Source organism: Patella vulgata, chromosome 1 (genome assembly GCF_932274485.2).
Source record: "Patella vulgata chromosome 1, xgPatVulg1.2, whole genome shotgun sequence".
NCBI classification, from domain to species: domain Eukaryota; kingdom Metazoa; phylum Mollusca; class Gastropoda; family Patellidae; genus Patella; species Patella vulgata.
In genome coordinates this window covers 61,082,640-61,108,072 of record NC_065879.2, presented here as the reverse complement: position 1 = coordinate 61,108,072, position 25,433 = coordinate 61,082,640, and the positions used below count along the sequence as shown (strand labels likewise).

General features: G+C 35.3%; 1 protein-coding gene and 2 non-coding genes across 10 annotated transcripts in view; 1 reads left to right on the top strand and 2 right to left on the bottom strand.

Moving 5' to 3' along the window:
- LOC126831171 (deoxyribodipyrimidine photo-lyase) overlaps positions 1–14,892 on the bottom strand; it is a 32,371-nt gene extending 17,479 nt beyond the window's left edge. The window contains exons 1-4 of one of the 8 annotated variants that reach the window (XM_056103356.1): positions 14,751–14,892; positions 13,439–13,529; positions 10,110–10,858; positions 1,620–1,765 (exon numbers count right to left, since the gene is read on the bottom strand). In XM_056103356.1, the coding sequence (XP_055959331.1) occupies positions 1,620–1,765; positions 10,110–10,476 (513 nt within the window). In that variant the 5' untranslated portion in view covers positions 10,477–10,858; positions 13,439–13,529; positions 14,751–14,892. Of the gene's footprint in view, positions 1–1,619; positions 1,766–10,109; positions 10,859–11,255; positions 11,546–13,438; positions 13,530–14,750 lie in introns of those variants that run through there. The other 7 variants (XM_050561897.2, XM_050561880.2, XM_050561908.2 and 4 more) reach the window with 7 other exon arrangements.
- Positions 14,893–15,130: 238 nt separating this feature from the next.
- On the bottom strand, positions 15,131–15,212 carry Trnas-gcu (transfer RNA serine (anticodon GCU)). The gene has a single exon. It is a non-coding gene; the product is annotated as a tRNA-Ser (tRNA).
- A 6,302-nt stretch (positions 15,213–21,514) lies between these two features.
- Positions 21,515–21,587, top strand: Trnaf-gaa (transfer RNA phenylalanine (anticodon GAA)). Its single transcript has one exon. It is a non-coding gene; the product is annotated as a tRNA-Phe (tRNA).
- Positions 21,588–25,433: the final 3,846 nt, after the last annotated feature.

Genomic DNA, 25,433 nt, shown 5'->3' with positions numbered 1-25,433 from the left:
CGGTCATTTTCGGAGACGGTAAAGAGAGAGTTGACTCCTATTTCTAGTCAAAAATTACAATGGTGATAACTTTGTTCAGAATAAAGTAATTTGACTGAAATTTTCAATATATTCTTCTTTCATCATCTATTTTTGAACTGTTATAGCAAGAATGGCCAACTCTCTATTAAAATCTCCCATAATGTATCTTTAACTTTAGCCTCTAGAGCGTCCACAATGCGGGACTACGACATCACCCTTGGTGGAAGTGGAAGTTAAACTCCAGAAACAAACGAACGAGACAAAAGTCTGAAAGCCTAATAATAATAATTTTAGTAACAAATGGTTTCCATGCAAGAAACACCCACATTTTGCAAGAGATAGAAAGAAAACAAGCTAAAAAAACAAGCTAAAAAAAAAAGCCAACTGTGAGGTTGATGTCCCCCGCCGAAATCCCAAAATAAATAGATGACACATCTTAATTAAACGAACATTTATTTTTTTCAAAAGTACCAAGCAATCAAACCGATTTTCAACTATACACCAAGTTTCATCACTCTCTATCAGATAGAATCAAAGTTATCTGGTCCCAAAGCATCAACCAATAAAATTGTTTAGCTCTGTTTAGCTTTAGCTCGAAATGTTAATCATTGAATTCTGTCAAGACAATCACCTAATGAACATCAACATCAAGTTTAAACATTCTACCTCAATTAAAAGCAGAGTTGTAACATGTGTTCCAAAGTTTTGACCAATCAAATTGCTTATCGATCCTTAGCCTAAGCAGAAAATTTCATCATCAAACTTAGTCAAAGTAATGATATAATGAATCTATACTCGGAGTTTCATCACTCTCACTTAATTAAAACCAAAGTTTCTGGCCCCAAGGCATCAACCAATCAGATTGCTTATCTCTGCTTACCCTAAGCAGAAAATGCTCCATCAAGGCATTGACCTAATAAACACCTACACCAAGTTTGAACATTCTAGCTCAATTAGAAAGAGAATTATTGTGTCCCAAAAAGTGTGACAGACAGACAGATGGACAGACAGGGATTTTTTCGTACAATCAGGGGATAAAATTCAGGAAGTTATGGTTCGCTATGCGCGAATTTCAAAAGGAATCAAAAATCTCTGGGATATAAACATATACTTTAAGTTTCATCAAAATCAGATAAAAATTCTAACCTCTAGAAGGTTCCCAACCTTGGTATTACATACTTTTACACTATTTGCGTATAAGGAATGGCCATTTTGTCGGGCAGTTTCGGACTGATTTTCACAAAATTCAAACTCAACCTTCATTAGGTTGTAACACTGATAAGCGTTTTTTTTCTTTAAAATCAGGTAAAAATTGTGACCTCTGGAGGGTCGACAAGCTAAAAACTGGATTTTTTTGTACAATCAGGAGCCATAATCTATTTTAATAGTCCCCTGATTTCTTCGAAGGGCGGGGGACAATACATTTTTTCACAATTACAGAATGGTCTTGTCACCATTTATGCATTCCAGGGTTTATAATGTTCAAAAACAAAATGATACACATACATATTTCTTCAGGGAAATTTTTAACATTTCAATCAACTTTATTGGAAAAGAATGAAAAATTATCAAATTATTTAAACAGAAATGTAACAAACCTCTTCAACTTCTTGTAAACCTTTTAACATGAAACTGAATTGACGTATCGTAGCTTCTAAAAATTTGGGCACTAAACAAAAACACACATGTAGTGGGACTTCCATCTTTAATGCCAGTCTTTGTGTGTAGAGGAACGCCCAGTTATCTGTAAAAAATTTGAAATGGGGTTAATATCTTGTCAACATATGAGACTATCACTAAAACTAAAATATTCATTTCATGAATTCGTGTACATGTACAAAGCTACAGGGAGAATTTTGCATAGACAGCAGCATTTCTCCTATTATTCTTCAAAATCCAATTGCCAATGTTTCTTTTACACCAATGTACACGGGTCAACGCCACAGGTGCCACCCCGGACAAGTAAGAACTACTAGAGTTGACAAATCTTGAATGTTCTTTTCAGACCACACAATTGAAACCAGGAACATTTTAGTCAAGAGGTCTACCACTCAACCCCTTAAGTGCACGATTCCACTCTTACTTACATAAATTTTTCGGGCATGATTCTACTCCTATCTAATTTCAAATAAATATTTTGTTTAAACAAATTAATATTTCGTTATAGCGAATTACTATTTCGTTCATTATAACGAATTACTATTTCATTTAAACGAATTACTATTTCATTTAAACGAATTACTATTTCGTTTAAACGAAATAATTATATAAGAGTGGAATTATGCACGAAAAAATTATATAAGAGTGGAATCGTGCACTTAAGGGGCTTCGTACAATGGCCCCCTACCGGTTCATACAACAAAAAAATCAGACAGATTATTTTGGCCCAAATTCCGGGTGAGTTAACAAACTCACTTGCTTAAAAACAAAAGAGAATTACCAGTATTTAATTACTCATGTACATAACAGGAAACACATTTATTTAATTATTCAGGAACATATAACATCTTTTTTGAATTTTTTTTTATGCGTGATACTGTCCATCATAGGGAATTAATTAATCAACATGTACGTAGGTTTGCTCTCCTCCAAAGTAAAGGCCAGCAGATCTATTTCTAGTTCAATTTTATACGATATGTATAGTTTATATATCTATTTAATTTGTCTTCATGTTCATAAATTGAACTTATGAAATGTCTTTCAAGAATGTGTGAATGCTGTAGGAAAAGATGAACTCATTATTTTTCAAATTTCAATCAACTTTATTGGAAAAGAATGTAAAAATTATCAAATTATTTAAATAGAAAAGTAACAAACCTCTTCAAATTCTTGTAAACCTTTTAACATGAAACAGAAAAGACTACGGAATAGTTTCTAGTTTTGTTTATGGAATGGAAAAGACTATGGAATATTTTCTACATGTAGTTTTGTTTATGGAGTGAGGACAATGTCCCTGTTTGTACAGGGAATATGATCACTGTCAGTCCACCCCTTAATGATAATAATACTGTTATTTTTGAGGAATGTCAAAAGAGAATGACAAGAGGTTCATTACACACTCACAAAGAGAATGACTTAGCTTCACTGGACGAATGACAAAGACAGAGGTTCACCAGGTGAATAACAGAGGTTCACTAGATGAATAACAAGAAACGACAGAGGTTCACCCAAAAAATGACAAAAAGAATGACACAGGTTCACCAGATAAATGACAAAAAGCATTTATCTTTTTCAAAAGTATTGAGTACCGGTAATCAAACTGATTATCTATTTTTAGTCTAAGCATAAAATGTTCACAATCAAACACAGGTTTTGAAGTACCCGGTAGTGAAACTATACACTAAGTTTCATCCCTCTCCATCAGTTAGAATCAAAGTTTTCTTGTCCCAAAGCATTGACCAAATAAATTGCTTAGCTCTGCTTAGCTTTAATGGGAAATATTAATCATGGACTCTAGTCAAGACATTCGCCTAATGAACATCTATACCTCAAAAGCAGAATTTTTATGTTCCAAAGTCTTGACCAATCAAATTGCTTATCGCTACATGTAGCCTAGTTCCCTGCTTTCTTCGAAAGGCGGGTGACAAAAATTACCTGTGTCAAGGATGTTTAGCTTTGTTTTTAGAATTCAGTAAAGTTCAAGGACGTTTAGCTTTGTTTTTAGAATTTTTGTTTATCTCAGACCCACTTGATGTAAATTTTAGTTTATGTGGCCCCTGAACCGAAATGAGTTTGACACCCCTGCTCTAGACGAACAGTCAAACAGGTGATGTAAGAAAAATCTGATTAAAATACAGATCTATATTTCGCTTTATCTTTTTATACTTTTGATGGTCTCTACTACATGAAGATCTGACCAGTTGTAGTTGAACATTAAAAAAAAATTCTACTCGCAAACTACGAAAATAACCCCCACCAAAACTAGGTAATATTCAGTTTAATCCATCCCTAGTGCAGCTATAGGCATGCGTACTACTTGGGTGTCACTCTTGCATCCACATCTGATGAGCCACAGGAGCAAGTTGACTGGTTGTAATGTTCTCAATTTACTGTCCTTAACCCAGCAATACAGTTCCAGTGAATGCCACACGATAGGATGGTGACGACATCTTTTTAGGTTCCCTGCAAATGCATCATTCTTTGGAGCAAGATTATGTGGTTTAGGTGGGGATGATGACGATATATTTCTAGTTTTGGATACCTATAGCCTCCAGCGTGTTTCAGGCATCTTTAATATCCTTATATAACCGATACTATTGAGCTTAAACTGAAAACCAACAATCCAATCGCCAAATTCTATATTTTTACTAGCCAACAATATTACATGACATTCTAAACATTATGTGATCTAACCTTACTTACAATGTACACCATCCAATCTTGGATATAACATTCCTTCATTCCTTTTAAAGACATTTACTTTAAATGAAATTGAAATAAATGTAATCTATTATAAATTTACTGTCCTTCTGACTAATGTCTCTAAAAATAAAATAGTTTGCACTTTACATTTCTGAACACTTTCTTTTTAAAAATATAAAAGTTCATTAATCAGCAGACAAAGTCATTTAAATAATTTGGTCGCCTCCTGTTTCTTTGTGGTCGTTGATTATGTGCCTGGTCTGGTTGTTGTGGTGGTAGATTATTCTCCTGCTGGTCCTCATAATTATTTGCCTGTTGTCTCACTTCAGGGTCGGGTCTTAATCTACTCAATAAATTTTCTCTCCATTTATCAGTATCAAATATCTCTTTATTAACATTTTGGATAACACTGTTAACTAATTTAAAATGACTTGAATCTTGATACGCTTCTCATCCATCAGTAACTCTTCTTGCAGCTATTGAAAATTCATCAATTCTATAGATGACATAAAATGCTGGTTAATATGCAGTTGACCATTTGTTGATTTTTTTCTGCCAGAGTAATACAAAATCTCCTATTACATAATTATTTTATTTAGCATTTCTGTTTTCAGGATTTTTCCTAATTTACTCTTTATACTCATATTCATTTCTGGTAATTATTTCTTCTCTATCTTCTTGTTGATTTTCTAAATGTAATCCATCTTGATTTAATTTTGTTCTGATTTTCCTCTTCATTAAAGCTTTGTATGGACTAATCATTGTAGCTGGATGAGCTGATGATCTATAACCTAATATATTGTCTAATCCTTGTAGATGACTTATCTGTTCTGTCTTGTTTAACACCTTCATAAAAGATTCAACTTCTCCATTGGCTCTCGGATGTATCAGTGTTATTCTATGATGTGTAAACCCTTCTTTTGTAGCAAAATTCTCAAATTCTTTAGAGTTAAATGGTGGTCCATTATCACTTTGTAATATTCTTGGTGTACCATATGTTGCAAACATTTTCTTGGGTTTTGGTTTGATCGCTTTAAATGATGCAGATGTTGTTCTCTCAAATTCTGGATATCTTGTTCTCTTATCGATAGCAACATAATTGTAGTGTCCATCTGGACATGGTCCTCCAAAATCTATGGCCATAGATGGTTTCTCAGGAATCATAAACATTTTCACCGGTTCTTGTTTATGACTGTAGAATCTGTATCAGTGATTGGTAGTAGATGACGTGACAGAAAGTCAAGCAGATCTTGATCATCTTTACCAGGTTCATAAATTAACTCAAAATCTACATCTTGTAATTCCATAACCCATTTCTCTATTATAGGTGGTAGTTTCGCAGTTGGTTTGTTGAACATGGGTATTAGAGGTTTGTGAGACGTAATGATCTTGAATTTTGGTGCTCCTAATAAATACATTTTAAATCATTGTTTCATCCATCTAATAGCCAATGTATCTTTCTCTGTCCGACTATAACATTTCTCTGTTGGTGTCATAGTTCTCGATATAAAATGTACTGGTTGCAATCCTCTTTCTGTTTCTTGAAATAATCCTGCTGAAAGTCTGTCATGAAAACTTGCTTCTGTTCGAACTATGATAGGTCTAAATAGGGTTGAAATAGCTCATGACATCATCATTGGTAATGCTCTCTTTCAATTTCTCAAAAGCTTCTCTTTCTTCTCTTCCCCATTTAAATTTTATATCTTTTTGTATTAGTTTTCTTAAAGGTGTTGTCAATGATGAATACCTGGGTATATATTTGGAAAGATATCCTATCATTCCTAAAAAACTTCTTACAGCTTCATTACTTTTAGGTGGTTGACTCTCTTTAACAGCTTGTACTTTATCCGGTGTTGGCGTCAAACCTTCTTTAGTAAATTTATAACCATGAAATTCCAATTCTTCTACTCCAAATTGACATTTTTCTTTATATAATAAAGGTGATACCAAATGTTTCAGCTCTATTTAATAGTGTTTCTAATGTTTTGTTGTGTTATTCTAAATTTTTTCCTCCTATTAAGATATCATATCTCTGATTTAGACATTTAGGTACATCTCAAAATATTCTGAAGATAGTCTCATCAAATAGATCATGTGAAGACTTAGCTCAAAATATCAATCGTAGATTTCCCCATGGGGTGCTAAATGTTGCCACTGCTCTGGAATCAGGGTCTAATAATAACTGATGATATCCCTGATAACTTTGAGAATACCGTGCAGTCATTCAATTTGTGCGTAAAATCTTCTACAATGGTCTCTTGTGTGACTCGGTTTCTTTCAATGTATTTGTTTGGAACCCTCAAAGCAACACTGGCTCTAATAATATGTGGTTCAAGCTGATCTTTGCTAATATAACTGAATCTTGGCTTTGGTTGAACTACTAGTGGTGGAACTCTTTCAAATATTTCACCTTCTACACACTTATCTAGCCATTTCTTTAATGGTTTTGAAGATAATACCCCACAGGTCTTGGCTTTTGGGCAATAGGTGCAACTCCTGGCATCATGTTGAATTTTGTATAAATATCTTTATCATTCTTTATATCACTGATCATGCCTATCCCTTCAAATATTTTCTGATGGGATTCTACTATTTCTTCTGTTGTCTTTACTTCTGTGACTCTATTGATAGTTTCAGAAATTCTCATATCATTCTTCTCTAGTAATGAACCATCAGGTCTTATTTCTAGCATTCCCAGTTCTGTCCTAGTTTGTCTACAGAGAAGAGGTGGAGATTTCATGTGACCATATATAACAACTATTCTAGCAGGAACTCCTCTTGTTTGATTTCTTATGATTGTGTTGAATTCTCCTTTTACTGACAGTTTATGTTGCAGTGTTGTTAAGGTGATATTACTCTCTTCTAATACTGGCCTAGAATTGGTTCTGTGTTCCAAAGCTCTAAATTGATATTCATCCATGATATTTACATAATCACGTCACGGTCATCTACTCTAACATTGACTTTTTTAATTGTATCGTTGTTCTCTCTCTCTGTTCTAATTTTGGTGGCTTTGCCTGTTTGTTTGACTGTGGTTCCATCAACAAAATCATCATCTGATGAAGAGGTTTTATTTCCTCTCTCTTCTGCAGTTTTCTTGATTTGTCCTTTTAGTGTGTTGCTTGGTTTGTAGTAATTTTCTCTTGTTGATTGATTTCTTCTGTAATTTGAATATTTTCGCCTATCTCTGTTATCTCTTCTACATGCATAATTATCACCTCTATAATAATTTCTACCATCATATCTTCTATAATTGTCTGTATTATATTTCCTTCTGTAACCATCTGATTCTCTTCTATTTTGACTTCTACATCTTCCTTCAAAATAAGTAGGATTTGTGGCATTTCTTCTATCTTCATCTGTGCAGGCTGAGGCAAAATGATTCCATCTCTTACATTTGTTGCATTGATTTCCATAAGCTGGACAATTTTCTCCTGATCTATGTGTTCCAGTCTGTCCACAGTATTAACATCTAGTTCGGTTTTGTATTCTATTTTGCTGATATTTACTTCTATTTATCTTCTCGTTTTCATCTTAATATTTACAGCTTTAAGTTGCCTGTTGACATCTTCAAATTGACTGGCTTCTCATAAAAGTTGACAAATCCCATTTCTTATTGACTGCTTTCTGTATTAAACTCTGATTGTCTATTGTCTGTATGATGTGCTCTAATATTCTTTCATTTGTAAATTGGCATTCTTGTGATTTCTCTCGTAATCTAGCAGCATAAACATTGTCTCAGCTATTGGACCTACCAATGTTCTCTCTATTTTGAAGATCTCCTTTCCTCTATGAATAATAATGGCATCTTTCTTGCCAACGGGAGTTGTCATTCTAAAATACCGAAATTCTCTCTCTATACCTTCGAGCCACTCTTCCCAGCACTATCCTTTTTTTATTTGGTCGTCGTCAACAAAAAATTCAGGGGCCTTTAGGTGAAGTGTCTCTGTGACAAAATGATATGCTTGCGGGTTGATATTAAGGCCTTCGTGTTCTTGGGGGACTTGTGCGTTGCCATTTCCCGCGATCTGCTGTCTTTCTTCTCAAAAGTTCGCCACCGACTTACTCTTATTATCTGCTCTAATCTTTTCTCTATTTCTGTTAGTTTTCATCCTCGTCGCTAATTTAATATCCCTATATAACCGATAGAATTGAGCTTAAACTGAAAACCAACAATCCAATCGCGATGCTCTATATCTTTACTAGCCGACAATATTACATGACATTCTAAACATCATGTGATCTAACCTTACCTACAATGTACACCATCCAATCTTAGATATAACAACATCGATTTGCAAGAGCTCTGTCCATAACAAGCTAACAAGAGTAACAAGAATTGCCAATCAAAGAAGAACAACCATTGACATTGGTCAAACCATGGAGAAACACATGTTAATTATCATTGAAATCCTGCCAGCTCATGCTCTTACTGGATATGATACGGTTACATGCTGCTACCTCGTGGGGAAAGGGACAGCTTTGGAAGTGATGAGAGCTTGATTGTATTCTCTCTCACTGGTCGGAGTAGTAGAATCAGTGCTTACTTGGGCCACTGTATTTATGTCAGCTTGTTATGGACAGAGTTCTAGCAAACTGATGCCCGAAAAATGCTGGAGGGTATGGACATCCAAAACTGGAAATGTACCGTCATCATCCCCACCCAAACCACATAGTCTTGCTCAATGAATGATGCATTTGCAGGGAACCTAAAAAGAGCTCATCACCAAGCTATTGTGTGGTGTTCATTGGAAGATTGGAAGATGGTAATCTGTCGGAACTTGATCTGGAACTGTATTGCTTGGTGAAGAATACTAAATTGAGAACATTACAACCAGCCAACTTGCTCTGGGGTCCAGTCCATTATGTAGTTCATCAGATGCGAATAAGAGTGACACCTCAATGCAGTACGCTTGCTTGTAGATGCACTCAGGGATGGTTTAGAATGTACAGTATTTTGCACTTGTGCTGTCATAGTTTGCAGCCAGAAACACGACCAAAGGATTAAACTGAATATGGCCTAGTCTTGTGTGAGTTATTTTCGTGTTTTGTGGGTAGAATTTGTTTTTTTAAATATTCACAAAACAGCTTTTGGTCCCCTTTTCAAAGACCGGCCCATGTGGCTCTGGAACCCTGATAGGCATGTGGTTTTATCGTATCACTCATATGCTCCTTTATCCAGAAATATATAGTTTGTTTCTAGATATAGTTTGGTTTGGTGAAATAATGGCTCTCAACCACCGCTAACGTGTTAAAGGGTCATACTGTTTGGCATTTTAGATTTTACTATCATCTAATTTCCCCACAACATCATGAAATGATTACAGTTTATTCCTTGACCCTGGGAACATACATTTAGACACCAAAATTATCATCCTAGACAAAATACTATGGGAGTTACAGGGGATTATTTGAAGTGGAGGCCGTCTTGGATGCTAGGCCCTTATATTGAATTTCTCAAAACGCTCAAGGGTGACCGAGGTTCACCCGGCAGATTCTGAAAGAGGACACCATAGGCTACTAAAATCAATCATAAAAAAACTTTGTATTCAAATTCCAGGTTCACTCGAAATATTGGGTTTGGCGACCGGACTAGTAGTAAGGACAACTAAATCGAAATTCTGAACTATAAAAAACGAAACAAAATAGGATCTGTGTTTTAATCAGATTGGTGACAAGATTATACGTACATATAAAAATGTAACACAATTTATCAGATTACCTACCCTGAACACGTTGATCACGTGACATCCAATAAACAAGCCCATTACAATCATCTGGAGAATCTTTTGCCATTGATAAAACGCGTACACGTTTCTTATTGAATTTAAACTCCATGACTGATTTAAAAACACTGGTTCTCCTACTCACGATTTTACTTCGAAAATCATCATCAGCCTTGTCACTATCCTTTTTCTGTTTATTAGTCGGAGACAGTTCTTTTGATGGTGTTGGCTTTTTCGCTAGTGATGTTTTTTCATTTGGCGTTGTCTTTTGACTGCTTTTGATGGTTTCAGTAATTTTTTGTTTTTTAGGTTGCGATGTTTTATCTTTATCACCTTCATGCTTACGTTTTTTCGTAGACTTTTCCATCTTTCCACAAGAACTTGTGTATTTTATTTTACAACATTGACAAGTGAGATAATGTTTACCAAAGTTTGAAAATAGTCTATGATATCCCCCACATGTAGTATTAAATGGCCGTAATAGATTGGAATTAGTAATAATATTTGATACACAGTTGAATAACGTAGATCTCCAACGTTCTGTAAATATTGTATTACAGACACAAACTATAAATGCTGGGTTAGCAATGAAACAATGAATTAATTGCCTGTTTTTCTGGTACCGGTATGGTAAGTTATATCGTTTTGATACCAGAGGTTTTTGTAACCAATGATGCTGATTTTCGGAGGCTTGACCTCTTGTATTAACAGAAAGAAAACAGAGTGGTCTAACATGAACTGACTGTAATCTGAAATTTAAAAATATTTTAAAAGGACATTAAAAGATTCCTACAGATGGCCCTAGGACAAAAACATAATTTTTTTGATTCAATATTCAAATTCAACAGGATTTCCTGCCAAATTAGTTGGGTCTACTATGGTCTCTGGGGCACATCTATTACATTACGATGTTCCTCTGGCCGAATCCTTGGACCAGTTTTATTTTCTTTGTTCGGTACACTATTCCAATCGAGGATATCATCACACGCAACACTTAAAGTCTTAAGACTCCGTAATTTATGCAGATGACTCATAGGAGTCCGGAACCGACTATAAAATAGGCAATAGGCTACAGTAGTACAGTATATGTATCTCGAAATGAGAAGTGTGTAGACGAAATCCGTCATTGGATGCAAGAAAACTTACTTGCATTGAGGGAAGGATGTTACAAATGTTGAAATGATATCCGGATCAGTACCGTAGGTATTTTCAGTAGATATTTTAGAGCTATGGTCGGCAACTTTTTTTTCGGGGGGGTTGGGGGCCTGGGCCTGATCCAGATTGGTGATATTCATGTCTCTGTGCAAAATTGGGAGCGGATGATGGACGGGTGTACGACAATATACAATCTTCAGAAAAAGTTTTTAAGTCATCACATTAAAACTACTTGTTTGAATGATTCAATAATGCATATAATACGATGATAAATGTATACAAGATGTTGCAACATTCGTATATGAAATGTTTAAGAACAGACATTAAATACCATTTGCTATGTAAGGCCTAATATAATATACCTTACAAGCATTAGTAATATAATTTAATATACTTTTAGAAACCTCTATTGACATTGTTTTGTATTGTATGTTTTACCATACTCGTGTATATACCATGCAGTTGTGTAATAAAGCATTATTATAGGGTTTCACACTGCGTAGCCAGTGTGAAACACTATTGTTTTTGTTCGGATTATTATTCTTCTTATTATTATTATTATTATTATTTTTCCATTTGAGCATATCTCAGAAACTACTTGTCGGATCGATTCGATGTCTTTGGTTTTACTGGAAAAGTGGGTTTGACTTAAATTTTAAAGCTATTTCCAACGTTCTGCGACAATGTGAAATGTCCGAAATCACCCGAGTTGTCGTTTTTCGATATTTTGCCGTAATGTTATCAATAATTGTCGGATTGTAATATTTGATACATTTTGACATAGCCAGAGACAAGGCACATAGCTAAGGTTCTTTGGATTTTTTATTTTCGACGAATCTTCGGAGATATTAGGCGCCAAATTTTGAAAATTTAAATTTTTACGAAAACTTTTTTATTAATGAATATTTTTATGTGGTATTTTACCAAGGGTTAAAGGGTTATCTGATTTGACAAAAAATGTCAACATTTTTTGTCACCGTATTTTTCCTTGGCCCCCTTTGGCTAATTCAGTTTTTCAGTCCTGGATTAATTATTTATTGTTCGATTTGTATAAAACAAAGTTCATATGTTCCGCGGTCCAAAATGTCATTTTTTTTGTTACCGGTACATTTTCCTTTCGGCAACGGAAGTTACATAAATTTAGCAAAAACTGCAATTTTGAGAGTTCGGTACCACTTTTTGAAAGCAAATATTATTTTTTTCAAATCTAATATGACTGAAAGGGTTTGCCCTGTTAATGCGCGGAAATCATCGCGCTCAGTTTTTTAAATTTTCATTTCGTTTTCGGATCATTTCGATTTAAAGGTGAAAAAAGGTGAAAAAATGAGCTATTCACAACCCATTCAGGCTTTTCATATTTTAAAATATTTCTTCGCAACTTTCATAAACTAGTAGCAATAATCCATACGAAGAGAATGTATGTGAAAATTAATTTGTAATGTGAACAGTTGCCGAGAAATGGCCAATTTTGTATGAGTCACTTTTTACACTAGTTTGCCTGTATAAGAGTCAATTATTATTCGATTTTCAAAAAAGTGACACCATTTGATACGTAATGTCAATTTTAAGAAGGTCAAACCAATTTAACATTTTCAATGTCACCGGAAATGACGTAATTTGGGCAAAAATTGTATTTATAACCTTCAAAACCAGTAATTTATTCAAATGAGTCTTATTTGTTATTCATTTAAAATTTTGATATTTTATTCCAATCAACTAATAGAATGAACCCAAACGATCATATAGATATCACAAAATGGTTTCTAACTTGTTCAGTTGCAGAGAAATAGACGATTTTCAACAGGTAACTTTTCAAGGTTTTTGGTCCATAAAAGTGTCAATTATTTTTAGCCTTCAAAACAGATATTTTACTCAAATGAGTCTGATTTGTATTGTTTTTAAAATTATGATATTTGATTTCAATCAACAAATAGATTGAACCCACACGATCATACAAATACCAAAAAATGGTTTCTAACTTGTACGGTTGCAGAGAAATAGACAATTTTCTACAAGTCACTTTTCAAGGATTTTGGTCTATAAAAGTGGCAAATATTATTCGATTTACATAAAATTTTCACCAAGTGATGCCTTATGCTATTTCTGATTTCATGAAACTAATTTAACATTTTCATTATCACCGGAAGTAATTCAATGTTGTCAGGATCACTTACATGTAATGAATGTATACAATGAATTGATATTGCCGGATTTGGTTGATTCTGCGTACATTTTATGTGATGTGTGCAATGCTTAAATGGAAACCTGTTTCATCGGTACCGGAAGTGACATATGTTCAAGGGTAATGGGGCACCGGTGAAACCCGTCATTACTGCTTCGCAGTTCTAGTTATTATTATTATTACAACCACATTTCCATGGGGATTTATAATAAAATTGTTTGCCTCGATACACTCGTCAAAAATTCGTTTGCACTACCCCCCCCCCCCAAAAAAAATCCTGTACCCGCGCTTACGAAATATATTTCTATAAGTATAATAATAACTAACTTTAACTTTAATTTAAAGGAGCTAAATCGCTAATATTTGGGACCTAGAAATTGACCCAAATGGGTCGAAACGCATATAACTCTAATTTCAAATCAGTTATGTCCAGCGAAATACAGCATGTGTCTCAACCCTATAGCAATTTCTAGCGTCTGGTTATTCCAGTCTATTAAGCAGGCTCTCCAGTTGAATGTGTCTAGCCTCGTTCTTTCTGGTCACTTGTTGCAAATGACCCTAAAACGCACTATGGTACACGATTCGTGTACCAATGGTAAAATGTTTATTTTGTCTTGAATATTGGATATCAGAAGCCCGGCTCTATTTCAGTATCGCATCTCTACCAGCTCCCATGATCATAGAGACTTGAAATTTTGGCTCTATTTCAGTATCGCTTCTCTACCAGTTCCCATGATCATAGAGACTTGAAATTTTCAGGGGGTATTCATGGGGCCTAGCCATGATCTCACACCAAATTTCAGCCGAATCTGTCAATAACTTTTTATTTTACTGTAGTTTAGCTTATACGAGAGAAAGTTTATCCGATTTTGACGCCATTTTGTTTGTTGGCTATTTAGACTCGAATAACAAGACAGGGTTAGGGTTAGGGCTAGTCCTGTCTACATCTTGAGACTATGACGAAATCTACAGGTCCTAACCCTTACCCTAACCCTTATCCTAACCCACAATCCACATATGACGTCATTAAATAGTCAACAAACAAAATGGCGTCAAAATCGGATAAACTTATCTCTTAATATAGAAGCTAAACTAAGGTAAAATAAAAAGTTATTGACCGATTCGGCTGAAATTTGGTGTGAGGTCATTGCTAGCCCACCTGAACATCCCCTGAAAAGGTGCGATACTGAAATAGAGCCGAAGATTTTTGATGATATTGACATTGACGTTGAGTTAGAGACTTAGCTACTTTAAAGAGAAAACAGTAAGAAATGCTAATTTATCACTAGCCGTGACTTGGCTACCTGAAGAAGTCTAAGTGGACACGCAGATTAAATGAAACTTTTAACATGAGACTATGAGATGAAACGAGCTTCCCTAGTTATTCTACCACAAAACTGTTCGTTCATTGCGTCACCAAACCACTCCGCCATTTTCGCCTTTACTTTGACACTATTTAAACAACTCTGATTGGTTGAATCATGGACCTTATAATATAAGGTCCGTGGACATCCAGCATCAACTCAAATCATCCATGCTCAAATAGGCTACTGAATCGACCTCAATTCCTCTGTCTGGTTATTAAATATTTTATAAGGCCAAAATATCTTTATCATTAGTGGGTGAAGTTGCATGATACCGGTAATAAGTTGCATGATACCGGTAATAAAAAAAAAAAATTTAACGACGAGGATGGGATTCGAACCCACGCGGGGAGACCCCAATGGATTAGCAGTCCATCGCCTTAACCACTCGGCCACCTCGTCACAAACAACAATGTGAAAAATTAGTGTAATATTCCAAATACAATAAAAAGGGAACTTGTCACACAGTTGAAGTTATTTTGGACGATCACAAATTATAAGAAAATGATCATACAGTGAAGATTCGAAATGTGAGCTAGATTATTGAGTAAAATTTATTATTACACACCAGGGCAGCCTGCCAGCCTTATGCATATTGATGTAAATAATACCAAAAGCTGTACACTACAAGATTTCCAGGAGTTATTTCCTGTAAGGAAACCAAATTATAAGTATAAGTACTATAAGACACGATTCAAATTGCATTAAAAGTAAAACGTCCATTACTCAATTTGAATTACTGACAGCATGCATACAAATTATTAATTAGATAAGACCACAATCAACTCGCGATGCCATCGGATGCTCGAGATTTTAACCAGATGAGAACGTACAACGTTTTGGCCATTAATCATTTTAATGATTTAATTTAAAAATGTAAGTCTCGAATTTACTTGTACCGTAATTACAATAATAAACAGTCAATACACACACCACCTTGTCAAAACTACAAACTGTGATAACTTAGGTCAGAATAGAAATTGACAGAAATTTTGAACATATTCATTTTGCATTATCTATTTTTGAACTTTTATAGCAAAAACGAAGGACTCTATATCTAAATCTTGAATATGATTTACATTACATTTAAACATGCATTATGCAAGAGCTAAATCTGTCTACTGCAGGTCTTTCTCTTAGGCCTGAAATGTTTTCTAAAGTATTAATTAGACATTAATTAACTGATCCAGGCCTTCATCAACTCTCGATGGCATCAGATTTCTCCGATATTAAATAGATTAGAATGGCTCAGCGATACTTTGATTTAATCAAATATGGAGGACCGAGAATTAGCTTCGATCAACCAGTGCAGTGGTTAAAATTATTGCACACGTCTGTCAAACCTTCAAAGGCTAATATATCTTCGCTTGCAATAGAGTAATTTGAATGAAATTGTCAAATTATTCATTTTACATCATCTACTTTAGCAAGAATGGCTAGTTCTTTATCTAAATCTTACATAATGTATCTTTAAAGGAGCTAAATCGCTAATGTTTTGGACCAAGAAATTGGCACAAATGGGTCGCAACACAAATAATAATGTAATATGAATTTATATAAACTGTTTTACATTCAATCGTGTCCGTTTTACTGTGAATTGTCATCAGTTATGTTCGGCGAAATACACCAGAGAGAAGTCTCGATCAACCGCAAGCCAGTTTCTAGCGTCTGGTTATTCCAGTCAACACCGATATTATTTATTGCGCATGCTCTCCAAATAAGAATATGATATCACCATTTGACATGACTTATGGAATATGTCTAGCCTCATTCTTTGAGCACCTTGTTACAATTGGCGCTGGAATGGGTACACGATTCGTGTACCAATGGTAAAATGTTTATTTTGTCTTAAATATTGGATATCAGAAGCCCATCTTTTCCAGGTAAGATCACAACAACAACGCTGACTTAAATTGCAAAACAAATCGTGTTTTCAATGTCGGAGATTTTGGATGATATTGAGTTACGGACTTAGTTACTTTAAGACAGCGCCTTGAATAGAGGGGTTAATAATGACAGTGAAAGAGAATTTATGATTGCTGAATTGAATAAACTTGGAAGATTTTCTGGTGATTAAATATTTATTCTTTTTTCTCTTGTATTTTTTATGTTGTCATCCCAGCCTGTTCATGCTATAGTTATCATTTGTCAAATTCTGTTAGATTGAATGCACATACTTCCTCTACAGGGTGTACGACGTAATTCTAGAAAGGTATTACATTTGTCGGCCAAGCTATGTTTAAACCAGCGGTTGCCAGGCAAGATACTCTCACATTTTGCAAGAGATTGATAGAGAACAAGCTAAAAAAAAAATAAGCGATTTTTCGTACAACCAGGGGCCAAAATCCAGGAAGTTTTGGTCTGAAATGTGCGAATATCGAAATGGACTGAGATATTTGGGATATATAAAGATATATTTTAAATTTGAACTCAACCGTCATTAGGGTTTAACGGGGATACATTTAAACGCTTTTCGAAATTGGATAAAAATCGTGACCAGGGTCCACAAGCTAAAAACGTGATTTTTCGTACAGTCAGGGACCATAATCCAGGAAGTTACGGTCCGATATGCACAAATATCAAAATGAACCAAGATCTTTGGATTATAATCATACATTTAAAGTTTAATCAAAATCGGATAAAAATTGTGACTTCTAGAGTGTCCACAACGTTGGTATTACATACTTATACACTATTATTTTGCGTACAAGGAGCGGCCATTTTGTCTGGTAGCTTGGGTCAGATTTTAACGAAATTTGAACTCATCCTTAATTGATGTGCAACAATGATATTATATTTAACCGTTTTTTAAAAAATTGAAAACAAATTGTGAGGTCTAGCGGGTCCACAAGCTAAAAAAATGCGATTTTTCGAACAATCAGGGGCCATAACCCAGGAAGTTATGTTCGGATATGCATGATTATCGAAATGAACTAAGATCTTTGTGATATAAACATAAATTTAAAGTTTCATCAAAATCGGATCAAACTTGTGCGCTCGAGAGGCTCAATAACCATGATATACCATATATTTACATCATTTACGTACGAGTTCGGCCATTTTGTCCGGTAGTTTGGGTCCAATTTTCAGGAATGAATGAATATACATTTTTATACGCCCACATTTTCATGTGGACGTATATTGTCGTCGCCCCTGTCCGTCCACCCGCCCGACGGCCCACAATTTGTTTGTGGACACTCTAACAGGTCACAAGTTTTATCCGATTTCAACGAAACTTGAACTATAGGTTTATCTCCCTAAGATCTCGATTCCTTTCGATATTGGCATGTATTGGATCGAAACTTCATGGATTATGGCGCCTTATTGTACGAAAAATCCCTTTTTTTTTATCCTATTTAGATGAAACCCAAAGATCTCGATTACCTCCGATGTATGGGCATATCGCGTTTATAGCTTGTGGTACCTCTAGAGGTCACAATTTATATCCGATTTACAAAAACAAAACAAAAAAGTTCATATATATCACCGTTACACCATAATGATGATTGAGTTCGAATTCGTGAAAATCGGACCAAACCTGACCGGACAAAATGGACGCTCCTTGTACGCAAATAGTTTTAAAGTATGTAATATCAAAGTTGTGAACCCGCTAGATGTCACAATTTTGATCCGATTTTTGATGAAACTTAAAATATATGTTTATAGCCCAAAGATCTTGGTTCCTTTCGATATATCGGGCATAATTTCCTGAATTATGACCCCTGATTGTACGGAAAATCACGTTTTTATCAGATTTTAAAAAACGTTCCACATAATGATGGTTGAGGCCGAAATTCCTAAAAATCGGAACGAAAGTGCCCGACAAAATGACCGCTCCTTGTACGCAAATAGTGTTAAAAGTATGTAATTCCAAGGTTGTGGACCCTCTAGAAGTCACAATTTTAGTCGGATTTAAAAAAAACAACAACGTTGAAATATATCACCGTTACACCATAATGATGATTGGGTTCGAATTTCGTGAAAATCGGACCGAAACTGCCAGACAAAATGGCCGCTCCTTGTACGCAAATAGTGTAAAAGTATATGTAATACCAAGGTTGTGGACCCTCTGGAAGTCACAATTTTTATCAGATATTTATGAAACTTAAAAGTATTTGTTTATGTCCCAAACATTTCGGTTCCATTCGCTATTCGCCCATATCAGATCGTAACTTTCTGAATTATGGCCCCAGAATGTACAAAAAATCGAGTTTTTAGCTTGTGGTCCCTCTAGTGGTCACAATTTTTATCCGATTTTGATGAAACTTAAAATATATGTTTATATCCCGAAGATCCCGGGTAGATATTCACGTATATCGGATCGTAACTTCCTAGATTATGGCCCCTGATTGTACGAAAAAAATCGGGTCTTTTCTTACCTTTTATCTCTGTCCATCTCTTGCAAAATGTGGGCGTATTTTGTATGGCAACCGCTTGTTAGTATAGATACACGGAATTCTGGATTAAGCTCTGCATTCTTTAGTTCAGCTCCCTTCAACTTCAATTTTGATCTTTTTATGACAGTTTATATGAATGTGCTAGAACATTATTTGCATATTTGAAAAGAGCAATGAACGTGCTTGTCAGTGATACGTAACGTGGTATCTGGAATTTCGTATTAAGACCCGTATTTTAACATCGAATACCCCCCCCCCACACACACACACAGTCACTGACACTAAATAGAGGTTAATACCATCCAAATGATCTTTTCTCAAGTTATGATCGAAAATGTGCCAGACAATTCGTTCGTTCGTTTCTGGTGTTTTACGTCCACTTCCACCTAAGGTGATATCGTAGACAAGCCAGACAATTACTTACATACAGTATTTATATAAAAAATGAACGCGCTTTTAACTGTTATGTAACATGATATCTGGAATTTCGTATTAAGAATCATATTTTGATATTGATATTGCATACCCTTCACCCTCTTTTGTAGTCATGGTAATTTGATCGTTTGTTAAGGTTAGGTAAATTTCTTATAGTGTGCTGGCTCATAGTGTGCCAGGTTGATCTGAGGTGTCATTTCCGTTCATGACATAGGGCCTACATTAAATGCAAGAGCTAAATCTGATTGTTGCAAGTCTTTATTTAGGCTTCAGATGTCATAGAAATTATAAATTAGATCTTTATTTACACAACAAGCACAAAATCAACTCTGTAGACCCACGGATGGCTTGGATTCGGCTTGGATTTAACAGGATTTCATAGATTGATTAAATTTTTAAATGGCGTCGTAAGCGGGGGTTAACCGTTACGTTGACGTCATACTTCCGGAAATTTTAAATCGAGGCTAAATAATAGAGTGTAGGAAGCGAGGCCGCATGTATGGGGCGCCGTTTGTAAATTAATTATTTAGCTTTTTATATAGCAAAAAACACTAGCTTTAATTTAAAACTTTCGCTTCTTATCTATATATTAAAAGTCTTATTTTTAATTTGTGGTAAAAATAAATGTGATATGAATTGAAATTGAATTGCAACCCCGTCTCAAACCGAATAGGCTAACGATACCACAGCCATTGAAAACGTTACTTGATAATCGAGATTATGTAGGTGGAGTTAACGCCTGTCAATCAAACGATCGACCATTCTCGGAGACGGTGAAGAGAGAGTTGACCCCTATTTCTATTTCTATTCAAAAATTACAACGGTTATAACTTTCTTCAGAATAAAGTAACTTGACTGAAATTTTCAATATATTCTTCTTTCATCATCTATTTTTGAACTGTTATAGCAAGAATGGCCAACTCTCTATTAAAATCTCCCATAATGTATCTTTAATAAGTCACGTGATATCCTACATGATAGTATTGTGTGTAAGATTCTATGTAGAAAGCGCGAAGGAATAATGAGTTTCGGCAGAGCGCAAATATGTAAAATGTAATGAGAGAAATGTAAAATATTGATGCGTCAAAAAACAGCATTTTCCAATAAGACATTTGTCACGCATTACATTTAACCTTGGCCCAGAGGTATTTTGACTTTATCATCACCGGTATTATATTAATTATTATTAGGACTTTAATTGTACATTGTAATTTCATTTTTTTTTTATTTATTTATTTTTTTTTTTTAACATACAATCAATGGAAAAGACATTTTAGCAGAGCATTTAAAGGCTCAATACCACTCTTGTTGTCACAGAATAATATGTCCCAATCTTTATTCTGGTCAACAAATTGTACTATTTTCTATTTTACAGTATTCCAATTAATTGATGATATAAATTTCATCTTAACACACCTAATTTAAAAAATTGGAAAAATTCAACTAAATGATTTGAAAAGCCTAACGTAAACCTTTTCAAATGCGACTTGGATTTAAAAATATTTTCGAACCCCCTGGACAAGTAAAATAGGATGTAATGGATAATTTACACAACAGGTAGGACACTTAAACATCTAATTCTAATACTTAGAATGTCAAGCCAGCAAGAGTACTATTGTCCCTTTAATATTGGCAGCTAAAATTTATTTACTGGTGCTGTCAAGCCAGCAAGAGTGTTATTGTCCCTTTAATATTGGCAGCGATACTCTTTTACATTATAATCAATGGAAAAAAACAGTTTAGCAGAGCATTTAATATTGGCAGCGATACCCTTCCATAGTACTAGCAGGAGCAATGAGCTGAGGTGGATTTATTTCCCACACTCAGATTTGTAATAATAATAATAACAATATATTTCTCCAGGTATTGTCGGCCGAAATAGCTCAGTTGGGAGAGCGTTAGACTGAAGATCTAAAGGTCCCTGGTTCGATCCCGGGTTTCGGCAGGAGTGCAGAATTCCGGCGGCAGACAATTTTTGCATCTATTTTACATACCGTATTGAATATCAGTGACTGTCATTTTATACTGCTTATGCAGGGGCTAACCACGCTTCAAAATACCACGCTCGCCTAACTCAAGTCAAACTGCTTCTGTAGAAACGAAACGTGGTACGGTACGTTGCTTAAGGGTAGGCCTACCACTTACTATTTAATTATAGGGATTTTAATTTTGCAAATAATGTTGATCATTTAATCAATTTTGATGTTTTTATAGGCCATATTTACACTTTATCTTGAAATAAATTACATTACAGATAGCCGATCGGTATCGGTCGTTCAATGCATAGGCTAGAGCTATGCGTGCCTATAAATACGGTTAATAATAAGGTGTAACCGTTATTATACCCCATTTGAAAAAACCCTACGTGGTATATTGTAATTTTAGGTAAGCGTAGATATGAAACAAAACCTGGCAGGTAAAAATTATCGTGGTGTAAAAAAATATGTGGATGATACGAGAATACCATTAGTTGATAGTTTAAAAAAAGTGGTATAATAGAATCCGGGACTGAGATAACGGTACCACGCTCGCCTTACTGGTTCTACACAAACGGAACGTGGTACCCGACTTCGTTGCTACGTCCCTTTTATTTATAGGGATTTTACATTACTTGTAGCAAATTTTGCAAATTTTAATGTTTTTATAGGCCATATTTACACTTTATGTTAAAATTAATTACAATACAGATAACCGATCGGTCGGTTAATGATCATACCGTAAATAATACTGTGTAAAAGTTATTATACTATACCCTATTTTAAAAGACCCTACGTAAAGGGATGTGGCCAGGATTTGCTGCGTGTTGAAAAAAAATAGGTTCCGGGCGGAGCGCGGAAAAATTTTTTTGGGAGGGGGGCGTGGTCTTTTATGAAAATTCAACCCTTCTTGGGGTATTTTCAGAGCATCTGATTCCTTTTGTATTTGCTTCAGTGCAAATCAAATTTCCATTTTGCGGTCCTCGAAATTAGGAATTTTCTAATTTTCACTACGGCACAAACAAATAAAAAATGCCGTAGCAGAATTGAACTGCTATACGGCACCACAGCATTTTTTTGTACCGGTACATATTTCAAAATGTATTTATTGTACATATGCTAAACAAAACTAATGTAAGTGGTATTACATATACCATTATAGTTATTATTACTATAGTTTACAATATACTGCAAATTAATTTACTATAAAAAAAAAGAAAAAAAAAGAACACTTTCAAAGTCTAAAGTCTCTCGTACTTATTAGTGATTAGTGAACAAGTAAAACAGTACACTCGCCTTGCCGCCTAATTTATTATTTTTTTGTGGTAAGTGTAAATAAAATGGACTGTAGCCCAACTGTCTCTAGGAATTAGTTTACATTCGGTAGAATTAACGGTAGAATGAGTACATTAAAAATTGATCGTAAAACCGAAAGTACGACACCATTTACGACATCCAAACTTTTAACATTGGAGTGCCGTAAATTGGTCTGGGTGACCTATTTACGGCAAATATACAAATTTAAAGACCGTAGAATTGTAAAATGAATAGACCTACAATACCAATACTTCTTTCTTTAAACTAATTTGGGATGATAGGGTCTACTACGGCACACAAAAATAAATTATGCCGTGGCAGACATGGTTTGCGTCGGATTTTACCATGGCTTTGCCGTTTGCCGTGGTAAATTTCGAGCGCTGAGTTTGTGTACAGAGAAGGACAAGGGCCAAGGGGGTTTAAATACGACTGGGCGACTTTCTTCGATTTTTTCTTTGTGCTGGGCGGCAAAAAATAGTGGGCACATCCCCGGAGTTACGTAGTATATTCGAAACGGGCTAATGTGCTTCTTCGACTGGGCTATAAATGAAGACGGGCATGCCCCATGCAGTGTGCTATGAGGGAAATGTTGCCCGGGCAGCGGCACTATAGCCCACTCTTTTATCGAATTACATCTGCCAAGGGATCTGTTACGTGTACACAAGTTCGAACGACTAAATGACAGCTGTCCTTGTCAGACCCTCCGTCCTACACCACTGAAGCCTCGTGTAGCACCATGGGCCTTTCTTTCAGACGTGGAGAGCGGGCCGTCAAATCCGGTCGCCACATCCTGCGTATGACCCATGCATCTTTTCTTACCGTACTACATATCTTAGTAGCCTTGTGATCGTCTAGTATTTTCACTTGTTGTCCTGGCTTCTCCTTCACGTTGTGTATTTACTTCTTACTGTTTTCTTAATTAGTTAAGACGTTTGTCTTCGCATTAACAATGCAACAGTTCGTTTTTACATTTTATATATCATTGCTGGATACATAGATACAAGCATAGTAGATTACAATACTAAAGTCGTTCTCTCAAACCCTATCCAGCCAAACTCGCTGGGGCGAGTCTGCTGATATAAATTTCTATATCTTTTCCCTTCTGGAATCAAGCTGCTGTCTAGGAACTCAGATGGCAATCTCTCCGGAATCTAATGAAATCTGGCTTAAAAGTTTGCCTAGATTTCTTTTTATAGGACCTATGGACATCACGCACAGACTAGCGTATTCATGACCCTGAACCTGGGCAATTACTGATATGATTGGTCCTTTAAACCAAATGATGCAATAGGTAAATTTCCAATCACACGTAATACATAATATTCTTATTCCCACAGAACCAGCCAATGTTTACCAAATTATAACTCTTTTTAATGTAACCATCTGTCACTCATTCACTGACTTGATTTAAGTACAAATATGTGAATCTACTAATTTCCCATAGATATTAATTAATACAATATAATGCCATCATTAATTTAAAGAGCAAAAATTCTAGCAAAAGTCTTACATTCGTCAGAAAATCCCGATGAACTTTCTCAGCCAATGTAGGGATCGAGCTAGCGAGCCAGCATCTCACCCACTTAGATATGAAACAAAATGTGGCAGGTAAAAACGTGGTATAACAAAATATGAGGATAATGCGAAAGTGCAATGAGTTGATAATTAAAAAAAACCGTGGTACAATGGAATCCGAGGCTGAGATAACAGTACCACGCTCGCCTTATCCCATCTATATAAACTAAACGTGGTACGCGACTTTGGCTTATTTTGCAAATTATGTTGATAATTTAATCCATTTTGATGTTTGTATAGGCCAAATACTGTACCCCATTTAAAAAACCCAACGTGGTATATTGGGTAGATATAAAACAAAACGTGGCAGGTAAAAACGGGGTACTGTTATCTCAGTCTCGGATTCTATTATACAACGTTTTTTTGTACCACGTTCCGTTACGTTTTGTTTCATATCTTTAACATAAAGTGTAAATATGGCCTATAAAAACATCAAAATGGATTAAAAAAAATCAATACAATTTGCAAAATCTGCTTTAAATAATGTAAAATCCCAATAATTAAAAAGCACGCGGTACCAAAGCCGAGTACCACGTTTCAGTTGTACCAGGAGCAGTAAGGCGAGCATACCACGTTTCAGTTGTATAGAAGCAACAAGGCGGGGGTGGTACGGTTATCTCAGTCTCGGATTCTATTTTTGTACCGAAGTCGCGTACCACGTTCCGTTTGTATATAACCAGTAAGGCGAGCGTGGTACGGTTATCTCAGGCCCGGATTCTATTATACCCCATTTTTTTTTTTAACTATCAACTCATGGTACTCTCGTATCATCCACATATTTTATTATACCCCGTTTTTACCTGTCACGTTTTATTTCATATCTACCCAATATACCACTTAGTGTCTTTTTAAATGGAATATTGTATTTAGCAGGGGCGCCGGAACAGTGCGAGGGCCAGGGTACCAAAATATTGTCGTATTGA